This window comes from Tamandua tetradactyla, chromosome 13 (genome assembly GCF_023851605.1).
Source record: "Tamandua tetradactyla isolate mTamTet1 chromosome 13, mTamTet1.pri, whole genome shotgun sequence".
Classification (NCBI taxonomy): Eukaryota; Metazoa; Chordata; class Mammalia; order Pilosa; family Myrmecophagidae; genus Tamandua; species Tamandua tetradactyla.
This window is the reverse complement of record NC_135339.1, coordinates 95,754,083-95,767,401: the sequence shown is the minus strand read 5'-3', so window position 1 is coordinate 95,767,401 and position 13,319 is coordinate 95,754,083. Positions and strand designations below refer to the sequence as shown.

General features: G+C 50.0%; 1 protein-coding gene across 2 annotated transcripts; it reads right to left on the bottom strand.

Moving 5' to 3' along the window:
* Nucleotides 1-6,353: 6,353 nt before the first annotated feature.
* Nucleotides 6,354-13,319, bottom strand: ZNF511 (zinc finger protein 511). Of its 2 annotated transcripts, none has more exons than XR_013161818.1 (7): nt 13,167-13,319; nt 12,942-13,015; nt 12,330-12,531; nt 11,927-12,051; nt 10,752-10,904; nt 9,663-10,011; nt 6,354-8,272 (listed from the first exon to the last, which is right to left on the bottom strand). XR_013161818.1 is itself a non-coding variant. In XM_077126449.1 (7 exons), the coding sequence occupies exons 1-6, from the start codon at nt 13,317-13,319 to the stop codon at nt 9,948-9,950; spliced, it is 771 nt and encodes a 256-aa protein (XP_076982564.1). In that variant the 3' UTR covers nt 6,354-8,272; nt 9,918-9,947. The 2 variants fall into 2 exon arrangements, 1 of the variants encoding a protein (XP_076982564.1); XM_077126449.1 differs by having other exon boundaries at nt 9,918-10,011.

The following is a 13,319-nucleotide window of genomic DNA, read 5'->3' as shown; positions in this document are numbered from 1 at the left end:
AAGAATTAATAGTAAAAAAATAATAACACATGGTATTTCGTGTTCCATGAATGAAAATCAAAAGACAAACATCATTGATTGTAAATGAGCCCTTAGAAATCAGTAACAAAATAACTATTACTTCAAGACAAATGAAAACATTGCAAGATAAATGAGAATATAGAAGAAAGTGAAATACAATTGGCTATTAATGATGTGATGCTCAAGCTTGACATTCTTTGTAATAATACATTGTCAAAGATTAAAAATACTGATACATAACATTTGTATGGTTGTAGGAGATAAGAAACTCTCACTCATAAACACTGGTAAAGAGAATTGATGAGAAATGCTTTATATTAAGAAGGAATTCTAAATTTTCACTCAAAATGCAAATTTTGCATATCCTTTGCCTCAGCAGTTTCAATTCACAGGAATTATTCCAGTAAAGTTGGGACAAATTCAAAGTGATGTACATAGAAGCATGTTCGTTGCAGAGAAAATCTGTAGCAAATATAAAGAAGAATGTATAATCAATCAATTTGCATCTATTTTACCAAGAGATGTTAAAGTTATATAACCAAATTAGAACAAGGAGCTCAAGAGAGTGTTAAAAGGGGAAATAAAATTATGGTCCTTCAAAAAGCTACATGCATATTTTTATGAAAAGAATGCACACAAAATCTCATTAATAGCAGTTAATACTGGGGAGTGGAGGTAGAAGGAGAAAAGGTACTTCAGAAGTGAAAATATTATACTTAAAAAATTACATCTTCTAACTTTATTGAAAAAATGATTTTTTTTATGACTCAGATTTAAGTTTATCCTGTGATGAGTGAGAATTAAAAACATATGAACTTCGTCCTCATGAACCCACTGAGGCAGAACCCTCAATTCCGTCCCCCGGAGCTTCTCTGGTACTCACATCTCTACCATCCAACTCCTGGGTTTATGTCCAGTGACCACAACAAAGTTACAATTCTTTACGAGGAATACATTTTGGGTCACTTTATCAACATGAGCTTTTTCATTTTTCAGTCTAGTTTTTCTTATCCTCAAGAAGTGCCTACTGCAACCAACAGGCAAAAAGGAGGACAGAATCTAATGGTGCTGTTTTGACGATCTCTTTTGCCAGTGTCACCTTGATTACTGGAAATAGAGTCCTTAGTGCCTCTGAGTCTATTCAGAGCAGAAAACTAATTGTAAAAGCCATTTTTAATTTCTCAACAACCACTCCTGGTATCAAGGTGTGTAGTCAGTGTTCTCTGGAGAAAGAGGACCGAGGAGAGATCTGTAAATATGAGATTTATGAAGGGTCTCACGCAGCCATGGGAATGGAAGAGTCCAAAATCCACAGGGCAGGCTGGCGGCTCCGATGGAGCATCTGGACGAACTCCCGAGGAGGGGCTCGCTGGCTGAAGAAGCAGTGACAGTCTCTCTTCTTCCTTAAAAGTCTTCGAATGATTGGATTATCTCATCGTGGGATTGCAGATGTGACCAGCCACAGGTGCAGTCCTCTGACTCATGATTTAACACTCCGCCTTCCGGGTTCTCAACCAGCCACAGACATCCTGCAGCACGGCCAGGCCAGCGCTTGCCTGACCAGACACCTGGGCCTCATCACCTGGCCAACCTGACACCAGAACCTGCCATCACACGTCCCCTCCCCATTTTTGTTGATTTTATAACTACTTTTTAAAATATTAAAGTGTTTCCGAAAGGCACAACTTCACAAAAGACATCTCAGAAAAGCTTCCCACCTCCCTCTCCTGAAAGAAATCCTTCTAACCTTCCTGCGTATGTTTTTGCAAAAACAAGTGGTGCTTGTGTATTTTCTCATTTCTGCTCTTCCTCACCCTTCACACCATCTCACAGAGGCTCCCCTGTCTCTGCTCACAGCTGCAGAGCGCCCGGCTGTGTCACAGTCTCACTCAGCCTCTCTCCAGTGGGCAGGCATCTAGGTCACTTCCAATATTCGCGATATAAACCTTGCTGAAATGAATAAGCTGATACATATGAATTTTTTTATTGCTGCAGATTTATCTTCAAGGTGAATTACTAGAGGTGGTATCCCTAGGTCAAAAAAATATATGTTTAAAATGTCAAATAAATTTAGTAGATTGAAATGCTAGTGATCAATGAATGGGAGGGGTAAGGGGTATGTTATGCATGAACTTTTTCTGTTTTCTTTGTATTTCTTTTCCTGAAAAATGCAAATCGCTCTATATATTCATTCATCATGATGATGAATATACAACTATGTGATGAAAAAAGAATGTTCATATTGTATGTTGATTGGTTTTATTAATAAAAATTAAAAAATAAATATAAAAAAGGAAATGAAAAAAATTATGTTTATTATTATGAACTTAAACAAGCTTTACTGATTCAATCTCTTTATTTTGTAAGAGGCCTGTTCGGATTTTCTATTTCTACTTGAGTCAGTTTTGGCAATTTGTGTTTCTAGCAATTTTGTTCATCTTTTATGCTATGAATAACATGTTTATAAACATAATATGTTATCTGTACAATTAATTGTTCATTGTATTCCTGTTGTTAAAGGAAAGACTTAACATTCCATCATTAAATGTGATATATTCAGTGGGTTTTTCTAGACAGTTTTCCCAGATTACTTTCTGAGATTAGTTGCTAAGGAATTTTATCATGAATGAATGTTATCTTTTATCAAATGCTTTTTCTAAGTATACTGAGATGGTCAAGTGGTTTTCTCTTTAGTCTGCTAATTATAGTAAAAGATTTCCCGATGCTACACCAACCTCAAATTCCTAGAATAAACCTAGCATGGGGTGGAGCAGGGGTGGCCTTTAAACAAATAAGAGGAAAGAAATAAAAAAGAAAATAGAGAATGGATTTGACTACATAACTGTTTAAAACTTAGGTACAACAGAACATTGGCATTAAAGCTGGCAGAAAACTAGTGGAGATACATTCAGTATCTTCAAGTCTGGTGGGAGAACGAAAGACCAACAGCAGTTACCGGAGGCATGGGGAGTGGTGAGATTCTGTGTGGACAATGCCTTGAAATGCTGTTACGTCTGTAAAAAGCAACCCAACCATGTGGCTGAAAGCATGCATCCCCAGCGTGCAGGAAGCACGGCTGCTTCTCAGCCCCCGTCTCTAGCCTGGGCCAGCTTAGTTTGCAGGGGACAGGCTGCCTGTGCACCAAGGCGTCGGAAGCTTCCGGTGACCTCTCCAGTCGGACAGACAAGTGGAGAGGTGGCTCTGCCCCTCCAGGTACAGCACCTCTGGATCGGTCAGCGATTCTACTGGGAATACTTACCTTGCCCTGCCTAGTACTGTACCCTGTGGTTTTGTTTGCTAATGCTCCCGGAATGCAACGGACTAGATATGGATTGGCTTTTACAAAGGAGGTTTGTTGGTTTACACATGTACAGGTCTCAAACCGTAAAAACGTCCAAAGTAAGGCATCCAGAGAAAGATAGCTGGACTCAGAGGAAAGGCCGCCGGCATCTGAAACGCTGTCAGCTGGGAGGGCCCATGGCTGGGTCTGCTGGTCCTTGCCCCTGGTTCATTGCCCTCAGCTTCTGATTGCAGGTCTCAGCACCTGCGGGACCTCACTTCACTTCTCCAGGATGGACTTTGCGTGGGTTTCATCTCTTAGCTTAGCAACTCCAAATATCTGTACCTGTGTTGGCGCTCCAAGCATCTGCTTTCTTCAAAATGTCTCCCTCTTAAAGGACTCCAGTAAGTGGACTAAGACCCACCATGAATGGGATAGTCACATTTTCATGGAAATAACCTAATCGAAAGGTCCCACCAACAACTGGTCTGCACCCATAAGACTGGATTAGAAGAGCGTGGCTTTTCTGGGGTACTGAAGTTTCAAACCAGCACACCCTGGAAGACAGAGAGGCTGTTTCCACCTGTCCTTCAGGCACTCTGGGCACATGGTTTGGTTTGGCTGAACTGAGGTTTTCATCACTCTGTGTCCCCAGAGGCTGTCCTGGTGACGTACTGGACCTTCCTTCAGCCCAGAGCCGGGGCTCCTGGGGCCTGTCCCAGCCACCCACCTGCCTCTACTTTATTCCCCTTCTCCTATGGAAAATGCCAGCACATGCAAAGAAAAGCACGTATGTACATGCGTATTACCTCAGTGTTCACGTACATGTTAACATGTGACACTGACGCATGCACACATGTACAATATACACACATGGGGGAGAGCGATGACCTGCCTGCCCCCCCAACTCCAGCAGTATAACCTTAGGCCTGATCTGGTTTCATCAAAACTCCAAACTGCCCTGGATTATTCAGAAGCAAATAACAGACATCATCCTTCCCCAATATTGCAGAATGTATTTTTAAAAATTATTTTAAATAAACATAACCACAATATGATTATCATAAAATATTAACAATTCCTCAATATTTGAATATCCAACAACATTCAAATTTCTCAGATTGTGTCATGGTTTTGCGGTTTAGTTTTCTTAACTTTTTCCAGTTTGTTCATTTGAATCTGGATCACAACACGTCCATGCGTTGTAGTTGGCACGTGTGAATCTTAGGTTTTGGGTGTCCCCTTGGCCCCCCCACCCTTGTGTCCTCTCCCACCCCCCTGACCTCTCTGCACACCCCGTCCCCGTGACTCCAGCTGCTGCTGCAGGAGCCATCTGCTCACAGGTGACCTGACAGCCTCTTCTTGGGCCACTCACCTCTCGTGCCTCCTCACTGCAGCTGCAGAGCTGGGATTCTGAGGCTCCCACTCCCACTGGGACGTGGAGGCCCTGAGGGGCGGCCTCTTTCCCTCGCCCCACCCCCACTCTGCTCCCTTAGGGTCATGGCCCTTATGGTCAGCCACCTGCACAACTTTTTAGGAGTCCCAGGCTAAGGCGCTGCGGCTTAGCCTGGACGTCTCTGCAGGACCCCTCATGCCCATGGCAACCCTGTGTCCAGGATACCCTGTGCAGGCCGCTGTCTTCTGGGGTGAGAGACACTGATGCCCACAATTCTGTTATTCTGACATACAGAATATAGTCCTGAAGGAAAGGCAGAACAAATTTTTCATTTCTCCTCCAGGCACCAGTTTTTAAAATGGTGAGTAGGTCCCTGGTATCCGCCAAAGGTGACACAAGAAGTGACGTGTTTTTGCACACAGGGCTGTTGTTCTCGCTGATGCGAGAGTTGTCCCACCTTCGCCAGCGAGGCCTCACCCAAGCCGGTGCGGAGTGCAGCCTCATTACTCTGTAGTAATTTCCTCGTTTTCTGGGGGGAACAACATGCAGACGTTCCAGCAGATGGATCTCTTGGTTTAACAGATATGCAATGTACATTATGAGTTTGCAGTGACTGATACTGCCTGCTTTATCTTAACTCTTTGTCTTCTCTCTCCCATGCCAAAAACTTCAGTTCTCAACACTACTTAGGTTCTTTGAGTTGTTGTCAGTCCTTTATTAATAAAATTTATACTGCAGTAAACTGCCTTGTGAGTAGACCTTTTTGAACTTGTGCTAATGTATGCTAGGGAAAATTTCCTCGAAGTAGGATTGCTGGGTCGAAGGGTAAATGCAGAAGTACTTTTGCTAGATCCTGCCACCTTCCCCTTCCTGGGGCCTGGGCCACTCGATACCCGACAAGGAAGCTGCCTGTGCCCTCAGCAGGTTTCTGCCAACTGTGGCAGGAGAAAGAACATCTCTGCACTTTTGCCCCTGTTTCTCTTGCTATAGTGAGGTGAGCAATCTGTTTCTAACACTCGGATGTTCTGCCTTGCTAAGGACTGCCTAAAAGTAACCCAAAAGGGGCATCTGTGGAGAACGTGACTTATTTTACTTTATTTTAAATTCTTGACTGCATGAAATTCTCTTGTTACCATCATCTCCCAGAAACTGAAAGGAAAACTGCATGGCAGTGAGAGCCAGGGAATGTCTAGGGGCCTTCTAACCACAACTGGCTCTGCCACCAAAATTTACCATTTTCATGGTCAGAACAGGGCCAAGTGAAACCCAAAACTCAAGAAGAATTGATCTAAAAGTGGTCCTAGATTGGCAGTGGACCCAGTCCAATGGCAGAAACAAAGGCTAATTCTTTCTAGAAGGATTCAAACTAATCCCAGGGGTAAGGATCTGAGACGTATAAACTCTCAGTCAAAAGCCATGAAATTCATCAGGAATCATGGCAGCAGGAGTGAGTCACAGAGACGATGACAGCAGACCATATCCACAGACAACTTAGAGGTTGCTTCTGTCAATCACGGAATACAAAGTATGTTCAATACATTCTAAAATTGAAAGAATGGACTGAAAATAAGATGAACAAAAATAAAAGATCTAGCAAGTTAGGAAAACATGGAATTTAAAGAATTAACAGCCATAATTATTGAAATTAAAACCAAATGTGATTAATACAATATTTAATACATATTATGAGAGAATTAGTGAACTGAAAAGTTGATCTGAAGAAATTATCCAAAATGTAGCAAAGACAGGTGAGAGAAAATACAAAAGAGCTGTCAGAAACAGAGGACAGCGTGAGAAAGTCTAACATGCATCCAAATGGAGTTTCAGGAGAGAAAGAAAAGAGGGTGAGGCAAAAGTAATAAATATTCATAGTGATAAAACCCCAGGTTCAAATGCCATAATGAACACATAGCACAGGACAGAGGTCTCGCCACGCGCACACATCCTGGTGGGCCTGGGCACTGGAGACGAAGAGCGGGTCTCAAAGGCAGCCAGAGGGCAAAGACCAAGCACCTTCCCGACAACAGCAGCTGGGTGACAACCGAGTCCCACGGTAGCCACGACAGCAGGAAGGAGCAGCGTGGTGCGCTCGACGTGCAAAATGCCCACCAGGAGTTACAGTCCTGGCAAGGACAGCTTTCAGGACAAGAACATAAAGACTTTCCAGGGAAACAAACTGTTCTGGTTTGCTCGCTGTCGGAACGCAATATACTAGAAACAGAATGGCTTTTAAAAGGGGGAATTTAATAAGTTGCTAGTTTACAGTTCTAAGGCTGAGAAAATGTCCCAGTTGAAACAAATCTATAGAAATGTCCAGTCAAAGGCATCCAGGGAAAGATACCTTGGTTCAAGAAGACCGATGAAGTTCAGGGGTCCTCTCTTTAGTGAGAAGGCACATGGCGAACAGGGTCAGGGTTTCTCTCTCATCTGGAAGGGCACGTAGCAAACACGGTGTCATCTGCTAGCTTCTTCTCCTGGCGTCCGGTTTCATGAGGCTCCTCGGGAGGCTTTTTCCTTCTTCATCTCCAAAGGTCGCTGGCTCGTGGACTTGGCTTCTTGAGGCTATGTCGTTCTGCAGCATTCTGTCATCTCTGCTCTCTCTGAATCTCCCACTTTCTTCAAAATGTTCCCTTTTTTATAAGATTCCAGTAAAGTAATCAAGACCCACCTGGAATGGGTGGAGACACATTTCCACCTAATTCAGTTTAACACCCACTCTTGAGTGAGTCACATCTCCATGGAGATGATCTGACTAGTTTCCAACATACAGCACTGAATAGGGATTAGAAGAAACAGCTGCTTTTGCAGAATGGGATTAGGATGAAAACATGGCTTTTCTGGGATGCATCAATCTTTTCAAAGTGGCACACAAATATAGAGCACATTTTGTTACCAAGCGATCCTCATCAAAGAAATTCCAAAAACATCAAGGCAGAAAGACAGTTTTCCCAATGGAGGGTCTGAAGGGTAGGAGAAGGTGCAGCGAAGGAAGTGGGGTCTCGGGGCAACCCTGCAGACTGCCGGGCAGGGTCCCGAGGCGAGCAGGATGCAAACACCGTAGGCTCCACTGCACACCTGCTCAGAGGTGGGGTCTCAGTGCCCAGGGCCCCAACCGTCCACAAGGAGGGAAAGGCACTGATTAATCTCAGACCTGACAAGGCGAGCAACAACTGGAGGAGCTCAGACCCGCGGCTGAGGGGACCGGCTGGGACACGTGGGCCCCACATGGGCTCTGGGCTCCCCGTCCTAAAACGCTGACATTTCACCTAAATCCGAGGACGTCTTCCCACGCTGAACAGATGAGTGGCAACCTCACGCCCTGAAATACGGTCTCTACTTGCTGGGCCAGGCCTGCCGCCTCCTCCCTGGCTCTCCTCACAGGTAAATTCCTGCTTCCCTTGGTAAGCGCTCCTGATGCCAGGTCTTCCCAGGACCACACCTGGCCTTGAAGCAGAAAGGTGAGCTTCTCCCCAGAGGCTGGCAAAGGCCCTGGCAAATGGACTCCGAGGCTCACCTTCATTTGTTTAGTTTTGTACCAACAGCATTCTTCATGCAGAACTTTTACATTCACGTTTCTGCAGGAAAAGAAATAGACTCAGAAGAGGCAGGGATGAAGCTCAGTACAGCTGAGCTATGAAACGCCGTCTAACATGACAACAAACACTATAGACAGGAAACTTAGCAGCACGTGCCGATGTGCACATGGGCTCAGAGTTGTATCCCTCAGCCTCCAGGAGGGATGCAGGAGGGACAGAGGTCAGGACCAGCGGGCCTGGCCATCGGGGTGAGCTGGAAGGAGTGCAGGCCCCACAAATCGGCCCTTTCCAGTCTGCCCCAGGACCAGCTGCCTGGCGGCCCTCTGCCAATCCAGGCCACCTTCCACACAGTAGCATGTGCGTCCAGCCTTCTGTCACCAGGCAAGACCTGCACTTCTCATGTTAGTTTCTTTTGCTTGAGCGTCTGCTGACGGACCTTTAGTCTTCAGCACCTTGAGCTGCTGGCACAGTGCTCCCCAGACCCAGATGGCCATCCGCTCCACTGCCCACTGCCCCAGGGACCCCGAGCTCTGGGCCTGGCTCAGGAGGGGCTGGGGCTGCAGCTGTGGTATCCAGAGCCAGAGGACACCCCACTGCCTCAGGCTAAACCCTGAGCCCCGAGAGAGAGAGAGAGAGGGAAAGAGAGAGAGAGAGCGAGAGGGCTGTGCAGGTGGGATGGGGAGGGGGTGGGACCCTTGGGGCTGGACTAGCCAGCTGACATGCCCCCGGCTCGGTGCCTGGCGGGGACGGGGCCTCTGGAAGGGGTACACCCTGGAGGGTCCCCACTTTTGCAGGTCTGGTCCTCAGACCTCTTGACTTGATGAAAACAGGGCTGATGCAGGGTGTTCTCCAGTGTCACGCTGCCTCAGCACCCCCTGCTCCACCTGCCTGCCCCAACTTCCCCACTGGCTCTTCTGCTGCAGGCTCTGCACTCCTCTGCCCACGTGTCCATGGAGAGACGTGAGATGAGGATTCACTGTGCCTGCCTGGGCCCTGGATTGGGACAGGTACTTGTGAACCTCCCGCTCCTTTGCCCTGTCCCCTTCCTGCCCTTAAGATCGGTTCAAACATCCTCCCTGCACCACCACCCCCGCCCAGTCCCTACCCACTGATTCCTCCCCTGCCACTGCCTCCCCCAGGAGGCTACGCTCCCTGTTGCATGCCCAGTGCCTAGGCCCCTGCGAACAGCCACTGCGCAGCGGACGGGACTGCAGACAGAGCACCTCCTCCGAAGCCACGAGCTTCAGGGCCGCAAGCGGAGTGTGCATGGTACCCGGCCAGCCGCCCCCGAGAGACCTGAGGCTATGTGCCCTTGATGAAACCCGACACAGAAAGGGAAACAGGCATGGGTAATAACGGCTGCGTCCCTGTTTAGTTAAAAAATACAGAAACGGAACCAGAGACCACCGGTGGAAATCATTTATCTTACATTTATCTGAAAACACAGTTCTTCTGCCGCCCAGGCCAGGGGCAGTGCATGGGCTCCCGTTGCCTCCAGCAGGGATGGAAAGCGGGCGTGCCAGGCTGGCGTTCCAGTCTGCGTGACGGACACTGACACCTGCACCAAATGACCGGGACATGGAGGGCGGCCAAGGCCCACGTCCCGCACCAGAGCTGTCGGGGGACGCGAGAAGCCGCCCACTCCTGGTGGACGCACCCCTGCTCAGGCCTCGGTTGCGCTCGCCTCTCTCTGAATCCATCACAGGTGTTGGTCTCATCTCTTGGAGCTTTTAAATCCTCGTGATGCGCCTTGACCAAAACATATGGTAGAAGGTACCCTGGAGCGGAGAGAAGGGCGTGAAGTGGCTTCTCTGCCGGCCAACAGCCCCTGGCCCTGGTCCCGAGCTTTTCTCCCCAGTGCTGACCACCCTCTTGCACTGGGACAGTGGGTGCCGGCTCCCTTATCTCCAGCTTTCTGCTACCCAAGCCCTGGGCAGTGCTTCCCGGCCCGCCTCACACCCACTTCTGGTGGGGGGACCCCCCGGGGCCGAGGTTGCCCACTGTGCAGAGCCAGCCGGCCGGAGCTGGGGTTCAGACACGCTGCCCACAGCACTCAGACACACTGCCCACGGCAATAGGACTCACAGGCTGACGTCCAGGCACTGCAGAAGGCAGCTGAGGGACACACAATCCCTCTCCTGGCAGTTTAGAATCTCTGGTGATTTTTCCATATTTCCCCCCAAAATAGAAATTAAAGCAATTTTAGCCCAAGAAAAGCATGGTTAATACTAGGCAGGTAGCCTCACCAGCTAGAATTGACCGATTAGGTACTGCCCTTTTTGTACTTCAGTTTGGGCAATGATGAAAAGGTAGACACGCTTTGCATTCCTGGGCTTCAAGGGGTTCCAAAAACAGACGACACAAAAATAAAAAATTAAATTATTCAGGAAATGGGAATACTGAAGCTTTCAACTCCAGCGAAGCAACACCCTCACCTGGAGAGTCGGCCGGTGAATGCCCCAGCTCAGGGCCAAACCCCGACTCCCCACGTGGAGCCCTGAAGCTGCCTGCCACTGACCTGCGGCTGTGCGTCCGCGTCTCCACAGGGGCCCCCGGGGGCATGGCCACCTGCTCGTCTGCAGAGACTTCCATGGCGTCCCCTTCCGACTGCTCGCCACTGCCGCCCAGGGCTCCGGCCGTCAGGGGGATGCGTGGCCCAGGTGGGGCCCGGCTGCGGAGGAGACGCCGTGAGGGTGGTGCCCTGCGCTATGCCCCCAGCCCCCAACTGCCTTGCCAGGAGCACGACTCCTCGCGAAAGTGTTTGCTCACAGAGGGAAACAGTCTAATCTTCTAGGGAACATCTCAGGTCAGCAGGAAAAGAGAACCGTTAGAGGCCAAAAGTGAACATGACACAGTAAACACAACTATTGTATAAACTCAAGTATGACAGCCACTCTGTTTCTTAAAAACTGTATTTTTAGGGGTGATGAGATAAATACGTATCAAGTCAAGCATCTGCTCATGACAACTAGTGAGAAATTTACTAAAAATAACGGGAGGCTATAAAGTATTTGGAGTGCCCCCAATACCACCCACAAGCTCCTCCGTAAGGCAATGTAGAGATTTTTTCTTTAAAGTCACCCCAGAGAAAGGAGTCACTGTAGCACAAAGCCTTACAGAGCCTCCCACACTGCAATAGTTCCCACAGCTATTCTGTCTTCAACAGCAAGGTCCCATTTAGAGAAAATAGAGTACTCTGAAAAAACTCGAATCAATGCAAATTTTGGTTATCATCAAGGTTCACTTGAAAAACAGGCTAGAAGGACCATAACACAAAGCTGGTAGATATTCCTGGAAGCTCTGCCCCAATTTCACAGGAGGGCGTCAACTGTAAACAAGCCTGACCCCACACTCTGGATGGGACACACAGGAAGGCCCCAGGCGAGAGGAACGGGCTCAGAGGCTAGATCTCTGTAGTGTGGACGTCTGCCAACCAATGACCAATTTCTGGGGGACCAGCTCCCACAATGGGAACCCCAATCCATGCCCAATGCTCTTCTCCTCTCCCACCTCCCAAAGTGGAGCCTGGACAGCCTGCTGCCCACCTGCCCGCCCTCCCTTTCAGGAGCAGGGCTGCACGTAAAACAGCCCTGCCAAGGATCTGGCTAAATGACACACGGACACTTAGCGAGAACCCACTGAAGGTGACCGAAGGACGGCCATAGCAGCACACTCGCCCAGAGCGCCACACACCCTCTGCTTGTCCTTGGCGTGTCGAACCGGAAGTCCGCAGGGTACAGGTGGAGCCGCACCATGTGGTCCTTCCGGGCCGAGCTGGTCCTGAACTTCTCCGTGCAGCCTTCCACCAGGCACTGGTACTGAAACAGGAAAGGGCCACCCGCCATCACCACGCCGCAGGTGCCTCCGCGCACCCAGAGCGCCCAGCTCTAGAGGGACACGCGGCATGGGCACCAAGGGCAGGAAGGGGTCCCTCTGGTCTTGCCCCAATGTCCTGGAGGCTGGGAGGGGCACGCTGACCTCCAGGGGACTCAGACCCAGCAGCCTCACCCAGGACTGTCTGCCACCAATGCAGCCCTAGCACCCACCCTTGGGCGGGCCGGAGGTGACCTCTCAGTGGGTGCTGGGGGCCACTCACCATGTCCTGCCTCTCAGACAGGATCTGGAAAAGCGCATCGTGCCACTCCAGGACGTGGGTGTCCAGCAGGTGTGCAGAGGGGAATGCCCGTTTGCAGAGGGAGCAGGCGTGTCTGTGCCGCGTGTGGTAGTGGTGCTCATAGTCCTTCAAGGTTTCAAACACCTGGCAGCAGCCTGCCACCTGGCAGGTGAACTCAGGCACCCTGAGCGAGGAAAACAGGCTTCGCAGGGATGCCTAACTCCACCCTGCCAAGAACGGGAACTAGGCTGTCTGTAGACAAGTTTTCTCCCACTGTTCCTTTCACAATCCCAAATCCTAATTCTATGAATAAATGTCACATAAGCTAACTGAACGGCAGAGAAGCGGTCAAGGCAAAGCTGGGAGAGATCAGGGCAGCTGGCATGGCTGGTGCCAGGAGGGTTAAAAGGTAAGGGTGGCAGTGCCCGGCCGGGTCAGGGGCTGGCAGGGGTAGCCTGGACTGGGACTGTCCTGCTCGTGCCAGCAGGGCCTCGGGGCCTCAGAGGGGTCGAGAATAGGGATGAGGGGTGCGTGCGGGGTCAGGGCCAGCACCTGGAGCAGGGCAGGAGGGCGTGGGGCGCTGGGACCGCTCACCTGCACCTCTCGGGCTCCTCGGCCACCTGTGTAAGCACGTCCTGGAGGTACAGGTGCCGCTGCACGTCCCCGTCCTGCAGGAGACACGCGCCCGTGGTCAGGGCCGGCGCTCCGCCCCCGCCGCCCAGGCCCCGCCCACCCGTAAGCCCCGCCCCACCCCAACAGCCCCACGCGCGAGTACGCACACACACTCACGCTCCCTCCGTCCCACCCTCTACTGCGCACCTCGAAGAACTCGTGCTCCCGCGGGAAGCGCACCAGGCGCGCCGCGAAGCGGAAGGGCGCCGTCGCCGCCGCGGGGTCCCTCACGACGGGCAGCGGCTCGGCCGCCACGGGGCCCCCGGCCAGGCGAGCGCGGAGCGCGGGAGGCAGCTGCAT

Coding starts and splice junctions, on each gene's coding strand:
- ZNF511 (XM_077126449.1), bottom strand. CDS start 13,319: ATGCAGCTGCCTCCCGCGCTCCGCGCTCGCCTGGCCGGGGGCCCCGTG. Junction 12,532..12,941: donor GAGGAGCCCGAGAGGTGCAG/GTGAGCGGTCCC, acceptor TTCCTCGCTCAG/GGTGCCTGAGTTCACCTGCC. Junction 12,052..12,329: donor TGTCTGAGAGGCAGGACATG/GTGAGTGGCCCC, acceptor TTCCTGTTTCAG/TACCAGTGCCTGGTGGAAGG.